We start from the raw sequence: 25,693 nt of genomic DNA on the forward strand, positions 1-25,693 counted from the left end.
GCCTGGGATGTTTAAGATTTTGCTTAGAAGCTTCTTGGAATAGTAAGTAGATAAACTTACCTATCAGTAAAATTTCTAACATAATAATGACCTGGATCCACTGCTTGTAGACCCTCATATTAATTCAATTATTCAGAACAAGATTTTTTTTCTAATGAACTATTCACAGATTTCAAATCCTCTGACGCTATTATGTTTATATGTTCAGAAAATTTTTCTGAGGCAGTTCTCCTATGGTAATCATGTTTATTTGACCTGGTACTATGCATGACAGAATGTAGCAAGACCTGGGACTATGTATGACAGAATGTTATCTATGGCACTAGCAAGTACATCCAACACTAGTTTGTTAATGAGTTGTTGCCTTTGTGAGACCTGGATTGCACTACCTCTGACTGTCTCTCCTACATTGGTGCTACCATTTTTAATATTTGGGAGCTCATTTTGATGACATCACATTCCAGAAGCATTAAATTCTGTCTTCTGCAGAAAGGTTGTGAAATGTTATAAGACAGGCTTTACAAGGCATCGTCTATAGGCTATAAAAATGAAATGTCACAATAAACCAATGGGAAGGTAACAATATTCATTGTTAGGAAGCTGACAAGATGCCATTGAATCAGCGGGCTCAATGTTTACATGCATATTGACAAGGGGCTGGATTAATTCACTTGCTGTTAGAAGAATACATTGTTTGGTGCTTTAATAAGCTATTTTGAGAAATAAGCCTTGAATTATTTAATTCAGAATATAAGTCTGAATTTATGCCTACCTTCCTTTCATCTCAAAACAAGGAAGCAAAAGAAAACATATGAAACAAAGGAGACAGTTTTTCCTCTTAAATTTTTCTCTGGGTTTAGAAGTATTATCCACTGGAAAAGCTGAGTAACTATTTGATCCTGAATGCAGGCAATCTACTTTTTCAATCTTTTTTTCCTTTATGGGCTTTCTCTTCCTCATTACTTATCAGAGCTAGATTATTTGCCCTTGACAATTTTTAGTGCCTTGTTTGTGGAGGACTATGTTCTGAAACTTAATTCATTCTGAAGAATTCAGCCCTTGAAGGTAGTTTTATTGCCTTTACTCTTCAAATCTTATTTCTCAAAATAGCTTATTAAGGAAAAGAATAATGCATTCTTCTACCACCAAATGAATTAATAGAGGAGCCCCTTATTAATATGCACATAAACATTGAACCCACAGATTCAATTGTAGCTTATCAGCTCCCTAACAAAGAATATCGCTATCTTCCCATTTCTTCATTTAAATAAAAAGGGTGAGGTATTTTGTATTTTGTCACACTTGGATTTTTGCCATTGCTTTGTTATTAGTTTCTAAATCACTGATTGCATAAAGAATGATAGAGACTGTATACATATTACCAATCATCCTGTGTATTTGGGAAAAATAAATGCTTTCATTGAAAGCCAAAGAAACATCCTAAGGTAGGAGTTTACTTAACATAGTTTAAAATCAGTTCTTAGAAGTCGCAAAAAAAAAAAAAACTGGAAAGAGATATCCTCCTCAACTCCTTGGCAAAGGAGTCATCACTAGTAAAGAAAAAAAATTTCTCAACAGAATATTGCTCCCAAGTGAGAAAAAAAGTTCCTCTGTAGGAGAGAAAACCATGCTGCAGGGCCTTTTCCACATGATGTCAATGAAGGTCACACAGTGTTATTCTGTCAGGAGGATGGACACAGGACCTGACAGGAAATAACCTGCTTCCACACAAGACACCTTGCTTTGGAAAAGACAGTACAGTGTGTAGCATACTGAGTTAGTCTTAGCCTGAAGGGAAATGACAGTATCCCAGGTTCCATGCTTGCCTGTCTTGTGGCATTAGTAAATCAATTTAATGGTCTCAATCTGTAGGAATTTAATCAGTTAAAATAACTTACCTCTTGTGAATGTAGTCAAGCTCAAACACCAATTTAATTTCAGAGAAAGAAAATATATAATCATAATCGTGAATTTGGAAATAGGCCAGAACAAAACCATGATATGGAAATGCAATAACGGTACTTACATGTTTCTCAACATTTTAGCATCAGTATCATGCTAAACCCATTTTAGGATTTACATACAATTATAGTAACATTCTCACACTGTATTCCACTAAAATATGGCACAGATTACCAGATACAGGTATGAAAAATGGAACCATACCACAGTTTGGCAATATATCTTTACCTTACATTCAACTGATATCTTACATTCAACTCTAAAATATCACACACACACACACACACACACACACACACACACACACACACACACACACACACACACATATATATATATATATATATATATATATATATATATATATATGAAAATATCCATGAATTTAGCACGGTGAGGTACATGGGAGGAGGTGGATGGAGGATTGGAAAGGGGAAATATGATAATATTTTACATCCAAAAAATATAAAACAAGTCTACATGTTCTCAAAGAAAATATAGAACTATTCATGCTAATGGTTTTCTCTACCCACTAAAAATAATATAGAATGACTCATTACATTTCGCTTTTAGTTCTGAATTTTTATAGATTGTTTATATACTGTTTAGGCAACAGTAAATTTTTTTAAAAATTAAATATTCACTTTACTTGACTCAGATGCAGCAAGTATTTTATCTGTTATTCCCAAGATCTATGTAAGAAAGGCTGCAGCATTCAGTAATAGTTTCTAAAAAGTGAATTCTGAGGCATCTGTATGGTACAGTGAGCAGCCTCCACTCAGCTTCTTGGCCAACATCCAAATCAATAAACAGCTACTAAAGAATTATCTGAATTGCTCAGAAGAAAACAAATGCAAAACAACTTAATTTGTCCTGAACAATGTTTAACTCTCTAAACCTTTTGCAAAATGGAACATTTGCTTATGAGTCTTCAGCTCAGAATTATGCATAGTAAATGGTGTATCCCAAATAAGCTCTCACTAATTACAAAATTCCCCTGGACAATAAGTGACTTAACATTCAGAAATGTAAATAATGGTTTAATATTTTTAAATGAGGAAGTCTTATATTTCAAAACTATTTGAAAATATTCAAAATAGTCATTAGAATATTATTTAAGTTTCCAAAATCTTATTTACAAATAAAAATTGTTTGCCAATAACCTCTATTCCTTTGTTCGTGTTTACTAAATTGTGTGTTTTCCCCCAACACAATGCAGCACATTGAAGCTGTGAAGGAAACTGTAGATAGTAAACCAAAATAATAGATTATATTTTGAAAATATGCACATAATTCCAAATTCTGAAAGCAATGTGTATTGTGTATGTGTGTTTGTGTGTCTACATGTATGTATGAAGCTAGAGATTAATTTCTCAGGTGCTATCTATGTTCATTTTGGAGTCCGAATGAATGTGCTGAGTGGAGTAGTCTGGCTGGCCAGTGAACCCCTTGCAGGCAAGGGAACTGCGAGTGTGTGACACCAAGCTGCCTTTAAAAAATGCAGGTTTGAACGGGGAGCTCCTGGTCCCCAGAATGATAGCTGGGATACCAGCATGGGACTGATCCAGACCCCAGGAACATGGAACAGTGAGGAGACCTTGGAAATCTACAGGACCTATTGTAGTAGTTCAGTACTTATCCCTAGCATAGGTGTGGACTTTAGGAACCCATTCCACATACAGGGATACTCCCTGAGCCTAGACACACGGGGGTGGGCCTAGGCCCTATCCCAAAGGATACAATATACTCTAATGACACCCTTTGGAAGGCCTCACCCTCCCTGGGTAGCAGAAAGGATATGTGACAGGTAGACTTTTAGGTGGGAGGGGTAGTAGGGGAGGAGGGGAGGGAGTAGGAATTGGGATTGACATGTAAAACAATCCCGTTTCTAATTCAAATAAAAAAGAATAAAATCAAGAATAAAATTGGCTAAAAATTGCAGGTTTGGGGAACAGAACTCAGGCTCTCGTGCTTGTACCTACAAATGCTTTCATCTAGCTCCCTAAACCCAGATAAATACCTTAATTTGGAATATTTTCAAGTAAATAAGCTTGGTTTGTATAATTATCTTTGTCATTTTTTATTATACATGGATTCAAAATAAATCCTCCTTGGTTAGTTACTGGTGAAATGTTAATTCAAATTACACATGCTATTTATAAAACCTAATTACTCTAAATGAATAGTGATGCTGTGACTGTTACAGTGTTACACTGTTACACAAACGTGTTGTTGATGATACAAGATAGATGAGGCTGGTAGTTGCTATATATTTAAATAGAATCCCAAATCTTCTATGGAAGATTATGCTATGAAGCAGGTAGATTCATGTTTCAAATAAGTGCATTTCATCTGTTAATAATACTGTTTTCATCTTTTATGATGATTGTGGTTTATGATGGGATATATACAAATCTATGCACATATATACATACTTAGGCATGTTTGTGGATAGCATGTGATAGCAAACATGCATATCTTTGAAAAGTATGTCCACTTCAGGTAGAATTCCACTAATAAGATACTTCAGGTCTTAATAAATTAAACATAATTTCTATATTCTTAAATACACTTTACATATCCTGCAAACATTATACTAAGTGAAAGAACATAGACACTAAAAGTCATAGATTGTATCACACCCACTGAAGAACTGAAGTGCCCAATGCTACTGAGTCTATAGAGGTGGGAAGCAGAGCACTGGTTATCAGTGGTTGGTTGGATGCAGAGATAAGAGACTGCACAGTGGGTACAGATTTTCCTTCTGAGGTGACAAAAATAATATGGAACTAAATAGTTGTTATGGCTACACAATATTATTAATGTGTAATAATACATCAATATCTAATCCTATGTGCATCCAAGAATACATTTGAACACTTATTATATGCATATCAGTTTACAAAAGATATTCTAGAAAACTCACTGGTTGGAAGGGCTTCAAAATGATGTTCTTTAAAGAACCAAGTGCCTTTTGGACTCCTCAAAAAGTTTCTTTCTATGAGTTGGAAGGAATTGTCAGTATTCTAAGAATAGTGAAGGCCATTTTTAGTGCTTATAGAAAACAAGATGTGCTCTGAAGACCTGAAGACTTCATTGCCCCTCAAATGTTTAATGACTTTTATGATTTGAGTTATATATTCTGGTAAGGAAAGATAATTGTTCAACAGAAGCCAAAAAGTGACAAGCAGATCATGCTCACATAATGTAAAATACATATGTCAAATGAGTGTCATGCATGGATGGTTGTATTCATTGTAACATGTATTTGTGATTCCTATCAAGTAACAATAAAGTTAAGTAAAATAACTTGTTCTCAGTTGGAGTGAGTAAAATTCCAGATGCAGTTCTGGGGTTTTGAAGGGAAGTAGTAGTAATGGCAGGATTTTCATGTCTACAATGCCTAAACTGGGAGGACTCCTGCTTTGTTTTTCTGTTTGGTGTATCATAAAATTAAGTGGTGGAAACATAGTGTGGGAAGTTGAACTGTTTTTAATTCTACTCACCAGTCTATTAACACAAATGTCTGTGAGAATGTCGCCTGCCTGTTTATCTAAGCCAACATAAAGAAGTAAAGTACAAATAAAAAAGGAATGGATAAGAGTGTGAGCAGGCATGTGTGATAGAAGAAAACAGAAAAAAATAGTGGGGAACATGCGGATTGCTGTTGTGCATACATGAAGAGAGGGCCTTTCACCTCAAAACCAAAGAGCAACAGTGATTATTGGTTTTCACTGATATCCAGCAGCTACTAAAAATACTGACTGTGTGCCAGTGTTTCTCTACAAAACTAAGACTGCCCAAATTAAATGAACTTTTTTTTTGTTTTTCTAGACAGGGTTTCTCTGTGTAGCTTTGGAGCCTATCCTGGCACTCACTCTGGAGACCAGGCTGGCCTCGAACTCACAGAGATTCACCTGCCTCTGCCTCCCGAGTTCTGGGATTAAAGGTGTGCACCACCAATGCCTGGCTCGAACTTATTTATCGAAAGAAACTTCCAAATTTTGAACCAATGTTTATGAATACATGTTTGCCTTTTCAGCAATTTGGACACTACAGTGTAAGGATTGAGATGTGTTCTTTGTCTGTGGTTTGCAATCTCAAATACACAAAGAGGTTTCTGCCAGTTTAACACATTTTATGTTCTAACCAATATTTCTTTTCTTTTGCTTTCAGAATTGGTACAAAATTATATGCCTTTATAGTTTATGGTAATTTAAAAACTATTCTGACCTTTTCAAAGAGAATAAACATATGGATTATGAAGAGGAACTCAGAAGGAGTTTTGAAATAACCTTTCAAAGACTCCAAATAGTTGTATGAAATGGCTTTCTTCCCCATCAGTTTAGTAACTGAGGAATGAGCCAGGCTTTTCCATTAGGCCATTATTTCAGAATCAGTGGTCCCAGACGACCACACTCCCTGTGGATGCTCCTTGAGCAGATGGTGCAGACAACATGGGGGATATTATGGAGACAGTGCAAGAAGCAATTACAGCATCATTGAGTGTTAGTGCTCCTTTCTTTATTCTGTACAGTGCTTCAGAATTGGAAAAGTCTAGAAAATTAAAGTAGCTGAGTGTTGGAGGAGTTATATTTATTCTTATTTCTTTGACAAATTAATTTTCTGGTCACTTTTAAACTTAGACAGCAACTTTGGATAGGATGCCTTAAAACAGGAAGAGTTCTGGATTATTTCTCAATTTGTCTACGAATTTTGAATTGTTATTCAAATCACATATCCTTTCTATTAAAACAATAAATTTATTGATAGTAATATCAGAAATATCTTGAAAGTAATACAAATATATACATACAAACATATTAAAAATTACCAAAATCTGTGTAATTCCAGGGCAGACCATGCAAAGGGACTACGAACACAAAATCCCTCCCTAGCTGAGCAACTAACTACTGGCAATTCTCAGCTACTGGGAGAAGAAGGTTTCTTTTCTTTCTGTCTTTCTTTCTTTCTTTCTTTTAGTTCTTTTGTGATTTTTTTAACTTAAATTAAAAACAATTTTGTTTTACATGCCAATCCCAGTTTCCTCTCCCTCCAGCCCTCCCATTCACCCCACCATCTTTGCATCCCACCCACCATCCATTCCTCAGAGAAGGTGAGGCCTCCCATGGGGGATTATCAAAGTCTGTCACATCATTTGGTGCAGGACATAGTCCCTCCCCCTTGCATCTAGACTGAGAGAGTATCCCTCCATAGGGAATGGGCTCCAAAAAGCCAGTTCATGCACTAGGATAAATATTGGTTCCACTGCCAGAGGCTCTGTAGACTGCCCGCCCCCCATCTGTCACTCATATTCAGGTCATCTGGTTAGGTCCTATACAGGTTCCCCAGCTGTCAGACTGGTGTTCGTGAGCTCCCACTTGCTTAGGTCAGCTGTTTATGTGGAGATTTCCCTAGTGCCATATTTCTTGTTAAGCCCATAATGACTCCTTCTATTAAGGTGTCGTTTTCCTTGCTGTGCTTCTCTGTTCTTCCCCCAACTTGACTTTGCTGATCCCTCATGTTCTCCTCCCTCCTCTCCTTCTCCCCTCCTATTTTTCCTACCTCCCCCCCCCAGTCTATAAGAACATATGGGCCACATGAATTGGACTTCATGGCTTTAAGAATAGAGGGAGCCATTATAGGTTTAAAGAGAAATCGGGCACTAGGGAAATGTCCAGAGATCTACACGGATGACATCAATTAGCAATCTAAGCAACAGTGGATTGGCTACTTTAAATGCCCTCCCCTGATAATGAGATTGATGACTAACGTATATGTCATCTTAGAGCCTTCATCCAGCAGCTGATGGAAGTAGAAGCAGACACCCACAGCTAAACACTGAACTGAACTGGAATCCAGTTGCAGGAAGGGAGGAGTAATGAGCAAAAGGATCAAGACCAAGCTGGTGAAACCCACAGAAACTGCTGACCTGAACAAGGGGGAGCTCACAGTCCCCAGACTGATAGCTGAGAAACCAGCATAGGACGTGTGCAGACCCCATGAATGTGGGTGTCAGTGAGGAGACCTTGGAAATCTATGGGGCCTCTTGTAGTAGATCAGTACTTATCCCTAGCATAAAAATGGACTTTGGGAGCCCATTCCACATAGAGGAATACTTCCTCAGCCTAGACACACGGGGTGGGGGGAGGGCTTAGGCCCTATCCCAAAGGATATGATAGACTCTGAAGATCCTCCATGGAAAGCTTCACTCTCCCTGGGTAGAAGAAAGGGTATGGGATAGGTAGGGTGGTAGTTGGGGGCAGGGGAAGAGGGGAGAAGGGGAGGGAGAGGTAACTGGGATTGACATTTAAAACAATCTTGTTTCTAATTTAAATTAAAAAATGAAAAAAAGAATCCTGAACATAATAGGACACAAAGTTTGGTGTCCAGGGAGGGAGGATAACACTGGGGAATTGAAGAAAGGGGTTAATATATTAAAAAAAGAGATTTTGTAAAATTTTCATAGAATTTATAAATTCTTATTGATAAATGCCAAACATTTAGTGGTGCTTATATTTTTTTGAGATGACCAAGTACAGACACAAGAAGAGACAGAAGATTCATGGAAACATCTAGCAGGCAGAGGGGGCAAAGTCTGGTATGTAAGCTTAGTTGCAGCTGGAGGGAAGTAGCATTGGTGTGGAAATACTGATCAGATCGTGTTTTCAATATTCAGGGCAAAGCATGAATTTGACTTGCCTAAATGACAAAGTGTACGATTTTAGAAGCATCTTTTTATGGCTTACTTCCCGTATTTGATATTAAGGAAATAAGAAAATGATTGGGTTTTTAGTTTCTCTGTATAGCTCCAGTATTTTCCAGGTAGACTAAGATTTCTTCAAGCATATGCATAAATCACATACAACGAAGCCCATAGATTTACCCATTTTAAATTTTAAATGTAAGGAGAAAACTAATAATAAAACTCCCTCTTGTATGGCATGGTCAGGTACACCTGTAGTGTACCTCATATGAGAGGTAGAGACATAAGGGTTAGGAGATCAGGATAATCCTTGGCTACATAATGAGAGGAAGGCTAACCTGAGACCCTGGCTCAAAAAGCCAAAACAAAAAGATATGTTGTAAAATATTTTATATACTATGTGTGCACAAACCACACACACACACACACACACACACACGTGCGCATACATTTACACACCATGTTAAACTTTGGTTAAAAACATTGAATCTTTTTCAATAATCTTTAAAAAATATAATTGGAAAATGTCACTAGAAATACCAATTAAAAATATTGCTGGGATTAACCATTGTTATTCTATTAAGATTCACAAATCATCTTTTATTTTCATAAATTGTTTATTTTATAGAACTTGTCATGTTAAACAAAGTTTAATATTTAACAAAATTCAATAATAAACAAGTGTTTCATACCAGGTGTAGAGGCACACACATTCAATTCCAGCACTCAGGAGGCAGAGACACATACATGTCTAGGAGTTCTGGGTCAGCCTCTTCTGTCTATATGCTGAGTTCCAATCCCATCTACAAAGGCTGCACAGTGAGACATATCCTCAAAAAGTAAAAATAAAATTTTGTGACTCTAAAAAGTATATGTTATTATTTTGCAGAACAAAAAGCTTTCATAATAAATATAACTGAACCTTATTAGATATCTAGAAGAAATGTTTCTTAAAAATAAGTGTAATGGAGAAGATGTTTGGCTTCAAATGTCCAGTCACTATCTAATATTTTAATATGACAAATAAGAAAAGTAAAATTTGAAAGAAGAAAAACAAAAAAAAACAGTGTGATGAACTGTCACCCATTGTGATCTTTCATTAGAAGACTCGAGAGTCACCAAGGACACAGATAAAACAGTATTACATCGATGCAGCTTCACAGCTTTCTCCATCAGATACATATTCCACATAGTGCTCCATGTTGCAGTTGGTGAAGTGACAGTGACAGATATTGGTACACAACACTTCTTAAAGCCTCCCTCTATTTCTCTCCTGTCTCTCCCCTTTCAGGATTACAGAGTAAATATTTTTCTTCGTCAGAAATGGAATGATCCCCGTCTTGCCTACAGTGAATATCCTGATGATTCGTTAGACCTTGACCCGTCCATGTTGGACTCCATTTGGAAACCGGACTTGTTCTTTGCTAATGAGAAGGGGGCTAACTTCCATGAAGTCACCACAGACAACAAGCTGCTAAGAATTTTCAAAAATGGAAATGTCCTGTATTCAATAAGGTAAGCACAGCCAGACTTAAATACCCAGGTGTAGTAAAATTGGGTTTGGTTTTTGCTTGTTTTGTTTATGTCTATTGGTATAGTGTTGAAAGGTGGGTAAAACATCATTGATTCACTTGAGTTGTTTCACTATATGATCTTCCAAATACAACTAATCAGTAACAACAGTCATAAGTATCTAATCCAGGGACAATATGAATGCCAAAATCTATCTTAACAAATCAATGATGATTATTAAAATAAGCAAGTTGGCAGGTTCACACAGACAATTGAAAAGAATTTGGGTCACAAATCAAGGCTCTACAACTCATTCAACTACGGTAGATCATCAAATATTAAATAGGTACAGACTTAGCAAATAGAAAAAGCAACTATTTACAGATATTTACTTAATTAGCTTCACATTTTAAATGCCTTCCAAAATATAGGAATTATTGCTGGAAAAAGGTCTTCTGTAGTAGTTATTTTGTTAGCTGTGATAAACAAAAGGTTAGAATTCATGTCATCTTTCTCACAGGAGAACATGCCATGCTTAAACAGACATCTGCATTGAAATATTTGTATCAACAGTAACATGTTATCAAATGTAAATAAAATTAGGCTTCATATTTAGGCTTTAAGCATAAATTAACTCCCTTTCTGTCTTAGTTTTCTTGTTCTTATTTACTATTCTTTTCATAAGGAATAGAGATATTTCATTTTCACTTGTCTTTCCAATATTAAAGGTGTTTCTACGTTTACCAAGTAGTAAAATAAGTATGAAAATGAATTTTTAATCATAGTGGCATGGTGATTTTGAAAACTTTTCAGCCAAGGGATTTTTCATAGTTATATCATTTTGTGTTTACTTCTCATCTCTTCTTCTGTTGAACTCTGATGGCTTTTCATATTTTCCTATTTCATGTACCTATACTCCCCTTTAATACATTTTTGCATCCTAAAAGTGTCTACCATTAACTGGCAAATTGTTCAGAATTCTGAACACTGGTAAATCAGTCATACTCATGAAACAAAGAAAGTACTAAGATTCATCTCTAGTTAAGACAATTTCTATATGGAAGAAAAGTTTCATGGTCACCACAGTCCTGGATAAGGGGGTTCTGAGACCTTTCGTGAAATTATCAAAATAAATAGCAGAAAAGTAAGAATTTAACTTCTGGGAAATTGCATCAGACAAGTATTTTTATTCCACCTAAATATAACTGAAAGAACTGGACACAATACATATAACAAGCTAAAAGAAATACTCAGAGGTGGATGAAGCAGACTACTTCATTATGGGCTCTGAAACCTGAGGACAATGCAACATGGATGATTCTTAACATTTTCTTCTGGCCTTATATATCCCAAATTTGGATATTGGTTAGAAGACCTTGATTTCTATTTGTACATGATAAAATTCCAGTAAGAAAAAAACAGCAAAAATTAGGTAAATGCAATAGATTTTTCCTTCTTATCCTTAATTTACTAAATTACTTTTGACAGCTGAGTTCAAATTATAACTGATGCAGAAAGAAAATGAAAATAACAAATCAGACATTTGCAGAAATACGCTTTAACAAGCCAATGGTGTTCTTAACATACATCAGGCTCTAATTTTTATAACAAATAGAAATTAACAATGCTGATACTCTTTAGTGGTGACAAATACTGACTCAATTGGCATATGTTGGTGCTGTTAATAATTAGCAAGATGGTTCGTTAAAACATGACAAGATTCATGTGTTCTCAATTTGGTAATTTTATTTCTAGGAATCTAAATTACATATTTATTATGTATATGTAAAAATCTACATACAAAGGTACCTCTTGTAGCAACAACAGCAAAGTAGCTTATATGCTCATTAATAAGGACATGACTGAGGAGCTGGAGAGACAGCTCAGCAGTTAAGAGCTCTGGCTGCTTTTCCAGATGACCCAGGTCCCATTCCCAGCAGCAACATGGTGGCTCACAATGATCTATAACTATAGTTCCAGTAAAATCAATAATGTTGTCTAGCCTCCATGGGCACCAGACATGCATGTGATTCACAAATGTGTATGCAGGCAAATGTTCACACCCATAAAGTAGTTAAATAAATTTTAAGAAAGAATAAGACTGAACCTAATGGTGGGTTCATATTATTAAATGTTTTATATAAGCTATATATTAATATATTAAATAACAGATGCCTCAAAGATATATTTATGGACATATAATGTATATATAAAATATATATGCATATATTTTAATGGCTATAAATTTTGAAAGAGGACAAGCTGAGGGTATACATGGGAGAGGATGGTTGGAAGAAAAAAGGGTAAATTTTTGGGGGGTTTCGAGACAGAGTTTCTCTGTGTAGCTTTGGAGCCTATCCTGGCACTCACTCTGGGGACCAGGCTGGCCTCTAACTCACAGAGATCCGCATGGTTCTGCCTCCTGAGTGCTGGGATTAAAGGTGTGTGCCACCAATGCCCAGCTGAGGGTAAATTTTAAAATTATAAAGAATATATTTAAAGTGTTACAAATACACACATACACACACATATATATATATATATATATATATATATATATATATATATATATATTCGTTCTAGGAAGCTGGAAACAGGCATGTCTGGGACCTTGCTAATTGGTCAGAAAGGCCTACATGGTGATTTGCAGGTCAAAATCAGAGAGCCTTCATCCAGTAACTGATGGAAGCAGATGCAGAGATCCACAGCCAAGCACTGGGCTCAGCTCCAGGAATCCATCTCAGGAGAAGGGGTCAAAATCATGAAGGCAGACTCACAGATACAGCTGACCTGAGCTAGTGGGAGCTCACAGACTCTGGACTGCCAGCTAGGGAGCCTGCATGGGACTTATATAGGTCCTCCACATGTGGGTGACAGTTGTGTAGCTTGGTCTGTTTGTGGGATTCCTAGCAGTGGGATCAAAACTTGTCCCTAATGCTTAGCTGACTTTTGGTAACCTGTTCCTCACAATGGATTGTCTTGCCCAGCCTTTACGCAAAGAATAAGAGCCAAGGCTTCACATATTCCCACATTATTAAAAAATAAACTGTAGTCCTTCTTGTGAGGAGGAACTTTTGATAACAATATAATGTCTTGCAAGCTTATAACAATGAAGTCTGTCTATTGTGAAGATTCCTCCATCAATACAGATCTACTGTATATTTTAAGACCAAACCAATTCCTCCATTAAAATACATTATGTTAATAGTGTCAAATTTTATTTAGCAGAGTCCTATATTTATCAAGACCTTGTAACTGCTTGAGTATTTTGTTTAAAATAAATAAGAAGATGATAAATTTATATTTTTGTAAATGGTATCATCCATTATAGACAGCTTGTATTTCTTCTAATATTTAGAGAAAAGGCTAAGGCATGATTCAGAAATGAATCTTTTATCTTTCAGTATGAATTCAGATGAAACAGATGGTCTTTTAGTTCACAGTCATTTTTGTATCCTGGATCAAATGATCAAACAAAAAATATTTTTTGTGAGTTGATTTTGGATATCTCACAGGACTTTGAAATCTTCAAATGCTCCAAATCTTCAGTTTTTTTATAGAGAAAAACTGTACTAGAAAACAAACTTGTTCAGTTTGCAAATGGAGCATCTGTGCTGTTTCATGTGAGATCTGGCTTCCCTGCCTATTGAAAGAAGGCAGAATGTCCTGGCAAGTGCAACGGAGGGAACTTGAGCAGTCATCTGCATTCCATCTTTAAATATCACTAAAACAATGAATTGAACTGAATAATGAGGAAAGATACCATTGGTGCACAGGAATTTAAAATGAACGGACAATAAATCAACAACAGACATGTGGGGAGAACATCATCTAGGAGGCCTGGGAATGAATGTGAGAACTGACTAAGACAGAAATGGCAAAACATAAGACAAAGAAGAAAATACCAGAAGGAAGAAAAAAATGAAGATCTGCAATTTTTGTGAATTTTAGACAGGAAGGACTTCAAAAATGCAGGATGGCAAAGAACTAAAATGAAAAGTAGGAAGAGGAGGAGGAGGAGGAGAGAGGAGGAGGAGGAGGAGGAGGAGGAGGAGGAGGAGGAGGAGGAGGAGGAGAAGAAGAAGAAGAAGAAGAAGAAGAAGAAGAAGAAGAAGAAGAAGAAGAAGAAGAAGAAGAAGAAGAAGAAGAAGAAGAGAAAAGGAGAGCAGATTTAAACTTTTAGGACCATCAGTGAACCTCCTGTCCTGATTTTCTCATCCATGCTCTTCAATCAAGGATTTCTTTTCTTGCCTTTATACCTGGGAAGAAGCAGGATAGAAAACAGCATAGAAGTGTTTCCAAGAGTTACAAGAGCAAATATATAGGCATCATCTTGTAATTTTCAAGCAATATCAAACCATAAACATTAGAATGTGATGAGACAGACTGTAAAGGAAATAGTTATGTGGCTTAGTGAACACTAACACTCTGAAAGTCACAGCTAAACACCTTTTGCACTGTACATACATGAATACATTTCTGGTGGAACTTAGCTACCCTAGGAGAAAGGGCTCCTGACAAGCAATTGATGCTGGCAGTTGTATTGCCATATCATTCTATAGCTATGGATATTATTCAATAAGTATATCTCTTTAGTTGTACTCCAAATAACTTTTAGTGTCTCAGAAACAGCCATTTGAAAATATCTTGAAAATATTTTTTTATGTCAGAGACCAGAGAAACAAGCAAAGAGAAAAAGAAAACTAGCAAAGACATGAATGACTGCAGAGAGGCCAAAAAAAGAGTATTTTTAAATTCTCTGGACAAATAAAATTGCATGTATAAAATAATACTTCTGGAAATGAAAAATACATTAATACAATATAAGAGCAATAGTGGGGATAATTAGCTAAGATAGAAGAAACTTTCAAGAAAGTAAAATCCAAACACACACACACACACACACACACACACACACACACACACACACACAAAACCAATCAGATGGCAAAAAAATGTTAAAAGTCTGAACATCAGTACAGAAACCCAAACATGAATTGAAAGGCAGAACAGAACAAAAGGAAATAGCACAGACCTGCTGTTGTTAACTACTAAGAAGGATTGAGTAGCAGCTAGACTGAGTAGAACTTGAAGCAGCTGTAAGAATATAAAAGCGTAAGGATAGTTAACATGAGGCTCTTATTATACCAAGTAAAAAACAGTATGCAGTAGTAGTAATTATGTAAATTACCGACCATAGCACAAACATTAATCACAAACTCCTAATATGTAACTGTTTGTTATTTGTTTAACTACAAACTTGGGCTTGGTGGGATGTTAAGTATGCATAGAATATGTTATTAATTTTTTTAAACCTTATATTTCCCCAAGAGGCTATTAAAAAGAGAATTTCAAGTATTGAATAGTGCATACATAATTTTATAACAGCATAGATATATTAATGTAAATAATAGACAAATAGCTGAAGAAAGTCTAACGTTGAGGAAGTAGAACTGAGGTATGAATGGGTGAAATAATGAAATATAGTTTTGGATTTATTTATTTTATTGGTATAAGTATTTTGCCTGTGTAAGTGTATATGCATCACACATGTGCCAGGGACCTGCAGAAGTCATAAGCATGCATTAGATTCCCTGGAGTTATGGATGGCTACAAGGTTCCATGTAGGTTCTGGAAACCAAACCCTGGTCCTCTGAAAGAGCCTCAAGTGCTCTTAATCACTGTGCCTGCTCTCCTGCCTTGGTGTGACTGGTTGTTATGATTTACAGGACTATTTAAATTTTTAAATCTTATCTATGGATTATACTAAAAACATTGAAATAAATTGCCTTTTGGATGAGGGATTTGGAGTCAGACATTTGCTTCAAGATTAAGTTTCAAAATGTATTTTATCTTGCTTATAACATTAGCCTATCTCTGTTTTATGGTTCCTGAAAACATGAAATTCCTGAGTCAGAAATAATGGAATTTATTATTAGGGGAAAACAAGCAGCAAGAATACCTCTCCCATATCCACTAGTCTCTTTGGACCAATGCAATGGGTTTAGGTGACTAAAAGTGTGCAGCCACTTGTGTGATGACTCTGGAAGACAGAGTTGGAGAACACACTATTTTTAGATCAAACTGTAAACAAACCTCTTTTTCTAAGTGAACAATGTGATCCCATGTCAGAAGGTTAGCAGAGTTTATAATCCTTAGACATGGTACAGGTAAAATTCTAGTGCTGCAGTCAGTCTTTGTAGGCTCCACAGGAGATGTGGGGAGAACCAGAAGACCGGTGAAGACTGACTACATCTTTCAGCTGTGATCTGGACTGTGCTGGCTACTAGCTGTGATTTGAGACAACTGTTTACTTCTACAAACAAACAAACAAATAACAACAAAACCAACTCATTTTCCTTCTATATGTACACCAAGTAAATCAAGCCAAAAATAATGAATGTTAAAAACCTAGCGTGGAGCCAGGCATACAATAGGCATGAAAGTTTTTATTTATATCTTTCCAAAAGAGAAAGCAAAGCAAAGCCAACCTAAGGATGATTCTTATCAGAAAGGATGGAAGCATATGAGAAGCAGTTAAACATTAAATGCTGGCTACTCTGATTGCACTCTAGCAGCTTTGCTGCAGGTGCAATCCTCTTCTTTTTAAAATCAAATAACAAGAACATTTTTTTCGGAGTTATTGCACACAATTCGGTGATGACAATTTCAACCTTTATTTTAGCCAGCTAAAATTTCTGTTGCTCTGAACGCCAATTGTATAAGCAATTGAAGTTTACCTGCTTAATATATGTTTATTTTTGAACATTGACTGATACCAATGGATGTAAACAAAAAAGTAACTGATGCTTCTTAAAATGGTGTTTGTTCATTAGAAAGTCTGTTTACAGTGCTGAAAAATACATGTTTGGGAATATAGCATGTGTATAAACAAACGTGTTTCTTTTTTAAAATTCATGATTTGTTCATGTCAACTTCCCGCTGGAATTATCATTGATGCTATTATGATGGGCTGGTTAGATTTATGTTGTTTTTTTTTTAACTTTTTGTCAGTTGACAAAAAAATCCTCCCAGATTTAACACATAGTAACAGTTTGTAATGTCTGTCCTGGTGTTCTTACACGTGGATCTATTCTAAATTATTCATTCCCTATGGAATCATTCACAATCACATACCAAACCACTCATTCATGTAAAATCACTGGGAAAATTTCTTATGATTTCAGCAGTCTAGTCACACACACCTTTCTAACCGTTGTAAAAAAAAAGACTATTTATACATCTTACTTCACAGTTAAGGACTAATTATGTATGCATTTTATCAATTCGGTGTTATGGCAATATTTAAAACTGAAATGACCTGATGCTTTTGAGTAGTGTTCTTAAAGGTTAAGACCTTGGAATCTAGGCTAGACACACTCTTACCAAGTTGCAAAATCTGCCTTGCCTGTTTCTGTTACATAATATCAGGTTAGTTATGTTAACCTTAAGTTTTCTCACTTAAAAGTAGCGAATATTATTTACCTACATTATGAGTTTTTAATACAGAGCAATGAGTTATTATCTACAAGATATTTGCACTACTTTCTAGTACGAACTAAGTGTCATGAATGTGTTAGTATGGTATTACAGAAACTCTTTCAAAGTTCCTTACATCATTGACCAAGAGACATTGTCTTTATGTTACCAAATTACAAATTATTGGGAAATATTGTAATATGCATATGAGCACAAGAATGTTCTCATGCATAAAATTATATACCAATAAATAATAAACATAATTATTTTGAATTAAAAGGCTATGATGGAGTCAGAAAATATATTTAATTTCAAACAGACATTGGGACAAACATCCCTCTATAATCAATACTACTTTAAAATGGATAATAATTAAATTTTAATAAGGCCAATGGTTTCCAAAAGCGAGTCAGCCTTTTAAGATCACTGTTTCAGTAATTCAAGATTTCTTAGGGGGCAGGCAGTAAGAAGTCCATATCCTGTTTACATGTCTTGTCTCAGAGAGAGGACTCAGTGTCCTCTTTAAACAAGTCATCATTCACGTCCAATACAGAATGAGTCATTGCCTCTTTACTTAGTTTGGCTTTGATGTGGTCAGAACACAGGTCAGGACATATCTTTAATTTGCATGTTTGTTTCAATGAGCAAATTCAGCATTGCAACCAGCAGACACTTGTTTGTCAATCAGTGTTTTGTTTAGTCAATTATATTTTACATTAAGTAAAAGAAAACAGAGTCAATCAATCAGTTTTTAATAGGATGTGGTTTGCAACAGGTTTTCTGCAAACCAGCTTTGCCAAATAATTCTTTTGAACTTTTTTGTTGTTGTTGAAATTATGTAACAGCTCCTGTCTTAAGCCAGAGAAATAGCCAGGTTATAAATTTGACAATGCATGAATGGTGAGAGTGTGGAGAAGAATCTGAGAACACTATTTACTTCCTCACAAAAGGTCAGAGCATTCTGCAAGCCACTGCTAGAAAGCAGCTGTCAAGAGCCTTGGATTTTTGGAAAATGAATGTCTGTGAATTTCAAGATGTGCATGTGTATTTCCTATTGGTAAACCCTTTCATAAGGCAGGGAACATCCTGTCAACCTAGTTCTAAAGTTGTCTTTTGAACAGAGTATGCTGGTAAAAGCACTCTATTACTTAGTATCACTTAACCTAGCTAGAAAGGTCAGAAAAAAAGTATGGCTTTTGGATATCAAGATCTCTGATTATTTTAGCTTGCTAAGGACTCTAACTTGAATGAATTACCCAACGATCCTTCTGGAACTCTTAAAAATTCAGCAGTCCTATTTGTTTGTTCTTTTTTGTCTCCCTAACACTGCTGACTGGACCTAGGTCAGCAAGATATTCACTGGAGACTATCATTGTACCTTTATGTCTATGATCTACATAAAAATACCATTTTAGTGAATGTAGCTGTATTTACTAGATTGCTATTTTTGTTAAAATATAAATAACAACAATGTGTGATTTAACTAATTCATCTTTGTGCCCACACAATAGAAATTTGAGGAAGGAAATATAGGGGAGTCAAAACTCAATGATTAAAATTTAATAAGTATTCAGTATTTCCTATGTGCCAAGCACTGATCTAAGAAAATTCCACACCTCAATTTCAATTCTCCAGTAGGTACCACTGTCATCTTCCTTTTAGAGATAAGAAAGTTGTTGATTATGGAAGTTGGAGTAATATGCCTCTGGCCACAAAGCTAAGGTAAACTAACCACTTGGCATTCCCACTAGTACAATGGATTTCAATGAAGGAATTAATCAGAGTGGAGAAGCGGGGTTTCTCAGAAAAGAACTTTGAAGAATATTGACCATGTATCTGGACTTCCCTCTTTCTGTCTCCTAGTTTCATTGACTATAAATTCCTGGTAAAAATGGGAGATATATCACTAATATATTTTATTTATGTGTATATATATTTTAATATATATACAATATTAAATGTATGTGTATATACATACATGTACATATATGTATGCAATGGATCATATGGAACATACTTGCTAAATCTCTGGAATTGCAAGAAGTCTCTTTTCAAGGGCAGGATGCTGGTGTAGACCTTTGCATTTCCTTCATGCAAAATAAAAACCAGAAATTGGTTTGATGATCATGAAAATAAGTCACAACACTATAGAATGATTTCCTGGCCCATATGGGATGTGGTAGAATGTCCAAGCCAGAGGCAGGAGCCACTGCTGACTCTGCTAACACACATTCAAGCTCTTCAGATTTGCTCTGCTCATTGCCTATCTATCCACTGACACTTCCCAGAGAGAGTTGGAAAAAAGACCAGAATTGTTATTTTGGTTTATTTCTCTACACCTCATTTTTACACATTTTAAACTTGACTTTCCTATGTAAACTGAAGCTATGTTCAGGTTTATCTTCTGGGAATCACTTCTGGAGGGAAAGTTCTCTTCTAGGTATGTCTACTCTACTATAAGGGAAAAAATGAATAAACAAACGAATAAATAAATGTACAGAATGTTATGCTTACAATGGTACTTCAATATCTTTTCTGCCAAAAACAGATTAATTTATAAATATAGTTATTTCAGAATAAATGACATTCTTAAGCTGAAGAAAATTTCATCTGCACAGTTTTTGTCGCTCTCAACATAAAAATTGTTTTCTTTAGGCAATAGTATATTCATGTGTCAATGTAAAATGGGTGCCTCAAATAGAATTCCTTCCATCCTTGCAGGCTAACATTAACACTGTCCTGTCCAATGGATCTCAAGAATTTCCCAATGGATGTACAAACATGCATAATGCAACTAGAAAGCTGTAAGTATGAGCAATTGATGTTTTCCTGAGCACTTTGAAAATGGAGGAGATGTAAGCTTTATTGGCTAGACAGATAATTTATTTTGTAATTTGCTGAACACATTTATTGAATAAGCAAAAATAAAGTGAGTACATCATTGAAAACAAACTGTCATCCATGTTCGGTGAAAACCTTCAAAGGTCCAGACACTTTCTGCATGTTACCTCATAGTTACAATAGAAACATACTTCTTCCCATGTTTTAGATTATGAAAATGATCCCATAGAGTGTGAATCCTGTCAGAGTTGGTGGAAACTAGCTGCCTGGATCCACACCTTATAGTTTCCATTAATCCGTGTTTGATATTTAGCTGAATATGCTCTGCGTGTCATACCAGGAAAAAATGGATCAGATACTCCACAAAGCTTTCAGAGTTCCTCCAAGTGTCTTCCTGGGAAATGGATCTATTCACATCATTGATTAGTGCTAGCACAAAACAGTCTGCCAGGTGCATGTTTCATGAAACATTTTCATAATAATATGTGATATATATGAATAATAAATATGTATATAGTAATCAGTATATAAATAGTAAAATGGTTTACATTATTTAATCAAAGGGGAACTAGTAGTAAATACACAATTTATTTCTATGACTATGTAATATATATTAAAGAACGCTCTAATTTGAAATCTTTCCTGAAGAAAATTGGAAAATTTATATGCAGACTTCAGTCTGACAGGCAAGTCATGTAGTGAGGTAAAGTTGTCACTAGATGGCGTAAAAAACTCATGGGGGAACATGGCCCAACCCTTGTATCCTCACCCAGCACTGTTTTTCTTCAGGACATATAAGCATCTATTTCTTTGTTAATTACTCTTGTCTTTAAACTTTTACTGTTTATTCTGCAAGTGTCTCTTAAATATTAAACACAGATATAATATCAAAGTAACTGAAAGGAAAACAAAGCAACCTAAAATTGGGATATTTAGATATTTTGCATATTGGTAATGCAAGTGGAGTGATGAGTAATGAAAATTGCCTAACAGTACATTCTTTGGACTTTGTCCCATAAAGAAAAGCAACAAGAGAACAGCTGTGTATCTTGGTCAATGTTAGGACACAGAGAAAGGACTCTCTCTCTCCTCTCTCTCTCTCTCTCTCTCTCTCTCTCTCTCTCTCTCTCTTTCTCTTACACATACACACACACACACACACACACACACACACACACACACACACACACACACACAAAGTGGCAAAACAAGCCACAGGACAAAGCAGTTCCCTGACACTATGTTTACTGAAAGCTATTCAGAGCTCAGAGAGGAACTGTTCAAACATTAAGGGACAAAGAAATTATTTGGTAATTATTTTTATTTACTTATTTATTTAATGCATGTGTGTGCATGCCAGTGCCTGTGTGAACACATGTACATGTGAATGCATACATGTAGAGGCCAGAGACATCAGGTGTCTTTTTCAATTGCTTCTCTACTTCATTACTTACTTATGTGCAGATAGAAGCTCACTGAGTTGGTGACTGGGAATCCTAAGAAACTCTAGGGATCCTCCTGTCTCCACCTCCCAACACTGCTTGAAAACACTCTCAGATTTTTATGAGAGTTTGAGTATTAAAATCAGGTTCTCATATTTGCACAGCAAGCACTGTAACAATGGAGCCCTGTACTAAGGGCAAATGCTTTACCTCAAAGATTATTTTACCAATGATCCAAAATTAAGCAATAATTTTTCTTAATATTCTAAGAATATGAATATAAAGCAGGACCACTGGTTCTGAAATGTAATTTTAGGTATTTAGAAGGCTAAGCCCTGAGGATCATGAGTTCAAGGCCATCCTAGGCTACTTAGCAAGCTCTTTTATATATAATGTATTTGTTCTTTTAACTTTTACTTTACATTCCAACCACAGTTTTCCCTCCCACCTCTCTTCCAGCTCCCTTCCCTCCCGAAACCCACCCCAAGTCCACTCCCTCTCATGGGTAAAGGCTGTCATGAGGAAGCAACAAAGTCTGACGCAATAGGTTGGGGGAAAGCCAAGCTCCTCTCCCATGCATTAAGGTGGAGCATGGCATTAGGCCATAGGTTATGGCCTCCAACAAGCTAGCTCATGCATTGGGTTTGTATTGTGGTTCTATTGCCAGGAACTCCTTTGAAAGTCCAAGCTTCACAACTTTCCCCCACATACAGAGGGCCTAGTTCAGTCCCCTGGAGTCTCTACCACTGTCTAGAGTGTAGAGTGGTAGAGACTCTACCACAGTCTAGAGTTCATGAGTTCCCACATTTGGTTCAGCTGTCTCTGTAGATTTCACCATCATGATCTTGACCTTTCTTGCTCATATGTTTCCCACTCCCTCTCTCTGACTGGACTCCTGAAGCTACACCTGGTGTTTCGTTGTGGATTTCTGCATCTGGTTCCATCAATTACTATATGAAGGTTCTATGATGATAGTTGGTATATTCACCAGTCTGATTACAGGAGAAAGCCAGTTTGGGCACCTTTTCCACTATTGCTAAGGCATCTTAACTAGGGTCATCCTTGTAGATTCCTGGGAATTACCCAAACACCAGATTTCTCCCTAACCCTATAGTGGCTCTCTCTATAAAGATATCTCTTTCATGTTTAGTGAGCCAGTTTTACAGATAAAAACACAAGAGAAGGTTTATGTCATCACTCAGTGGTAGACAAAGCAGTTGATTAGCATGTTCAAGAAAGTCCTAGATAAAAATTCCAATATCTCCCCACACAAATAAAACAAGAAAAGTAAGGAGAGAAAACAAAGGGGAATGAATCTGGAAGGAACAAGTGTCAATATAGATGATTAGTATGATGTGTATTTAAAGGTTCTAGGTACCTGTGAGTGAGAGCTAAACATACCATATAGGTAGGATCATGTCAGACACATTAAGAAGTAATTGGAATATATGAAAAGAAAATATTTACAGGACTAGTAATAAATGCAATATTATCATGTTTGTGGTTTGGAATATTTAGTTCTATAGTCAAAGGGTGTTAGAACTGAAGATAAATTATTTAAAAATTATGAGAATTTTGGCTCAAGAAGTCAGATGAATTTATTGAAAGAAAGCAAAGTAACTACAAGGACTACACCCTTAAGAAAACCTTTCATTTATAAGTTATTGGGAAGATATTCTAGAAAAATATTGTAATAGATGACAAATTAAACTCAATAGTAAGAGGCTGGAGAAGTCTCTTTTAAGCTATCCAATTCGACAACTATAATGAATGGAATTTAAAGAATGGATGAAAGAACCACTGTTATCATTGACAATGACAACCGTGATTAAAATGAGAGTCAAAGTTAAATTTTAAGAACCTAAAAGCTAGTAGATGATGAGAGAATAATAGCAAAGAGCAAAATCTGATAGTCTATGAATGTCATTTGATACACAGACAAACAAACTTCAATATTTGAGGAAAAGTTGGGTGGTAGAGCTCAGAGTACCTATGGTTGTGTGAACAAGAACTAGTAAATTAAAAATTCTTGCTTGGATGGGGGAAGGACCTTCAAGGTCTCACCCTTAACCAGAGAGTTACTAGTCCTTGAGGGCTTCTTAGAGAACACTAGTCAATAATTCTTTGAAAATTGGGTTGCCCATGCCTTCATGGGTGACTGTATACACAGACACATATGGGCATCATAATTAGATTCAGTGGGTCAATAATAATATTTTTTAAATACTGAAGTGGAGAAAGAAATGTGTTTAGCATTTTAGGGGAAACTGGAGAGGAAGAAGGAGTGAATGAAGATACATTAGATACATATATGGAATATTCAAACAGTAAATAAATATTATTAAAATAAATAAGGAAAACTAATCAGGACTACTTTGTGGGATCCAGGACACACAGGGTCTTTCATGTATCTGGCTTCCTCAGACCATTTGTGGAGAAATAGAAAGCTGAATACATGGAAAACAAAGCCTCTTGCTACTTTCTTCCTCCTCCTTAATTTTTTTATGGTGAATAAATGCTCTGCCTCAAGTGGTCCTTTAGCATCAGTATTAAACACTTCCTTCCCTCTGGATGGAAATTGACCTCATCCACAGTGGAAACACCGTCCGTTCAGCAAGCTCCATTAAGAGATGCTCCAGGAATCTTGTACAAAGAGGGTGGCTATGATTATGGAACAGAGAGAGAAAAGATACCCAGAAATTGGATTTTGAAAAAACTAGAAATGATCCCTCATGTCTCAAAGCATACGTTTACGACTTGAGACTAAAACTTTAGGTCATGCACAGCAAAAGTCCACACAGCATCAGTTTTTGGACCTTCAGGTTCCATCTACTATACCATCTCTTTTTAAAGTATTTTTCAGACATGAATCTGCCATTGCAAAAGACATCCTTATTCATACTAGCTTTATTTTAAAATGCAATTCTGTGAAATACATTTGTAAATTACTTTGTATTGAAATGGAATAAATGACTGGCAAACACAGATCTATCATGATTTAAGTTCTATCTCTAAAGAATTTACAGCAATAGGACTAAGGAAAGGTCCTTTATTTGATTTCTAGCTTTTTATTCACATTATAAAAACATTTGTAAATTTGCCACTCCTGTTGACAGTGCCAGTTGTCTGCCAAAGATGACAGGATCTTTAATTATCATTGTAGCAGCAAAACTTTAATTCTGTGCTTCATATCTAAACAATAACACAGACAACATAAGGAAAAGAGATCATTGATTTGTAATACTGAAATAAATTCCAATTGGTGGCAGAAAAGTAAAAACGAAAAAACAAAAGAAAGCCACTGCTAAAATAACAGCCCTGAAAACATAAAACAAATATATAACATACACGTAAAGTAATGTGGTTTCACCAGGTTATATTTAGGAATACACACACACACACACACACACACACACACACACACACACACACACTTGAGTGTGCCCTCGCTCATGCTTTCGCATGCACATGTGCATATAACAACAATTAATTTTAAAAAAGAGGCCACAAATTTGAGGGGTGTATAGAAGGGCTTGAAAGGAGGAAAGGGAAAGGGAAGGGAGAAATATTGCCAGTTAAATTGCAACCTCAAAAATAAAGAACAATACAAACAGAGAAGTAAAGAATATACTTTTTCCTCAAACAGTACCCTAAATCATTAAAAAATATTTTTTAAAGGGTGGAAGGGGCTTGAGGATCAATTTAAAGAAAGCACTAAAAACTAGAAAACCTTTGAAATATGCATTAATAG

The 25,693-nt window shown here is 35.8% G+C and overlaps 1 protein-coding gene across 2 annotated transcripts in view; it reads left to right on the forward strand.

The window, feature by feature from the left end:
- The window catches only part of Glra3 (glycine receptor alpha 3), a 137,897-nt gene that overhangs the window by 65,735 nt on the left and 46,469 nt on the right, over positions 1-25,693 (forward strand). For both annotated transcript variants that reach the window (XM_035451293.1, XM_027394105.2), the window contains exons 4-5: positions 9,960-10,183; positions 20,381-20,463. In XM_035451293.1, coding sequence (XP_035307184.1) covers positions 9,960-10,183; positions 20,381-20,463 — 307 coding nt within the window. The remainder of the gene's footprint in view (positions 1-9,959; positions 10,184-20,380; positions 20,464-25,693) is intronic.

This window comes from Cricetulus griseus (genome assembly GCF_003668045.3).
Source record: "Cricetulus griseus strain 17A/GY chromosome 1 unlocalized genomic scaffold, alternate assembly CriGri-PICRH-1.0 chr1_0, whole genome shotgun sequence".
Taxonomy (NCBI): Eukaryota; Metazoa; Chordata; class Mammalia; order Rodentia; family Cricetidae; genus Cricetulus; species Cricetulus griseus.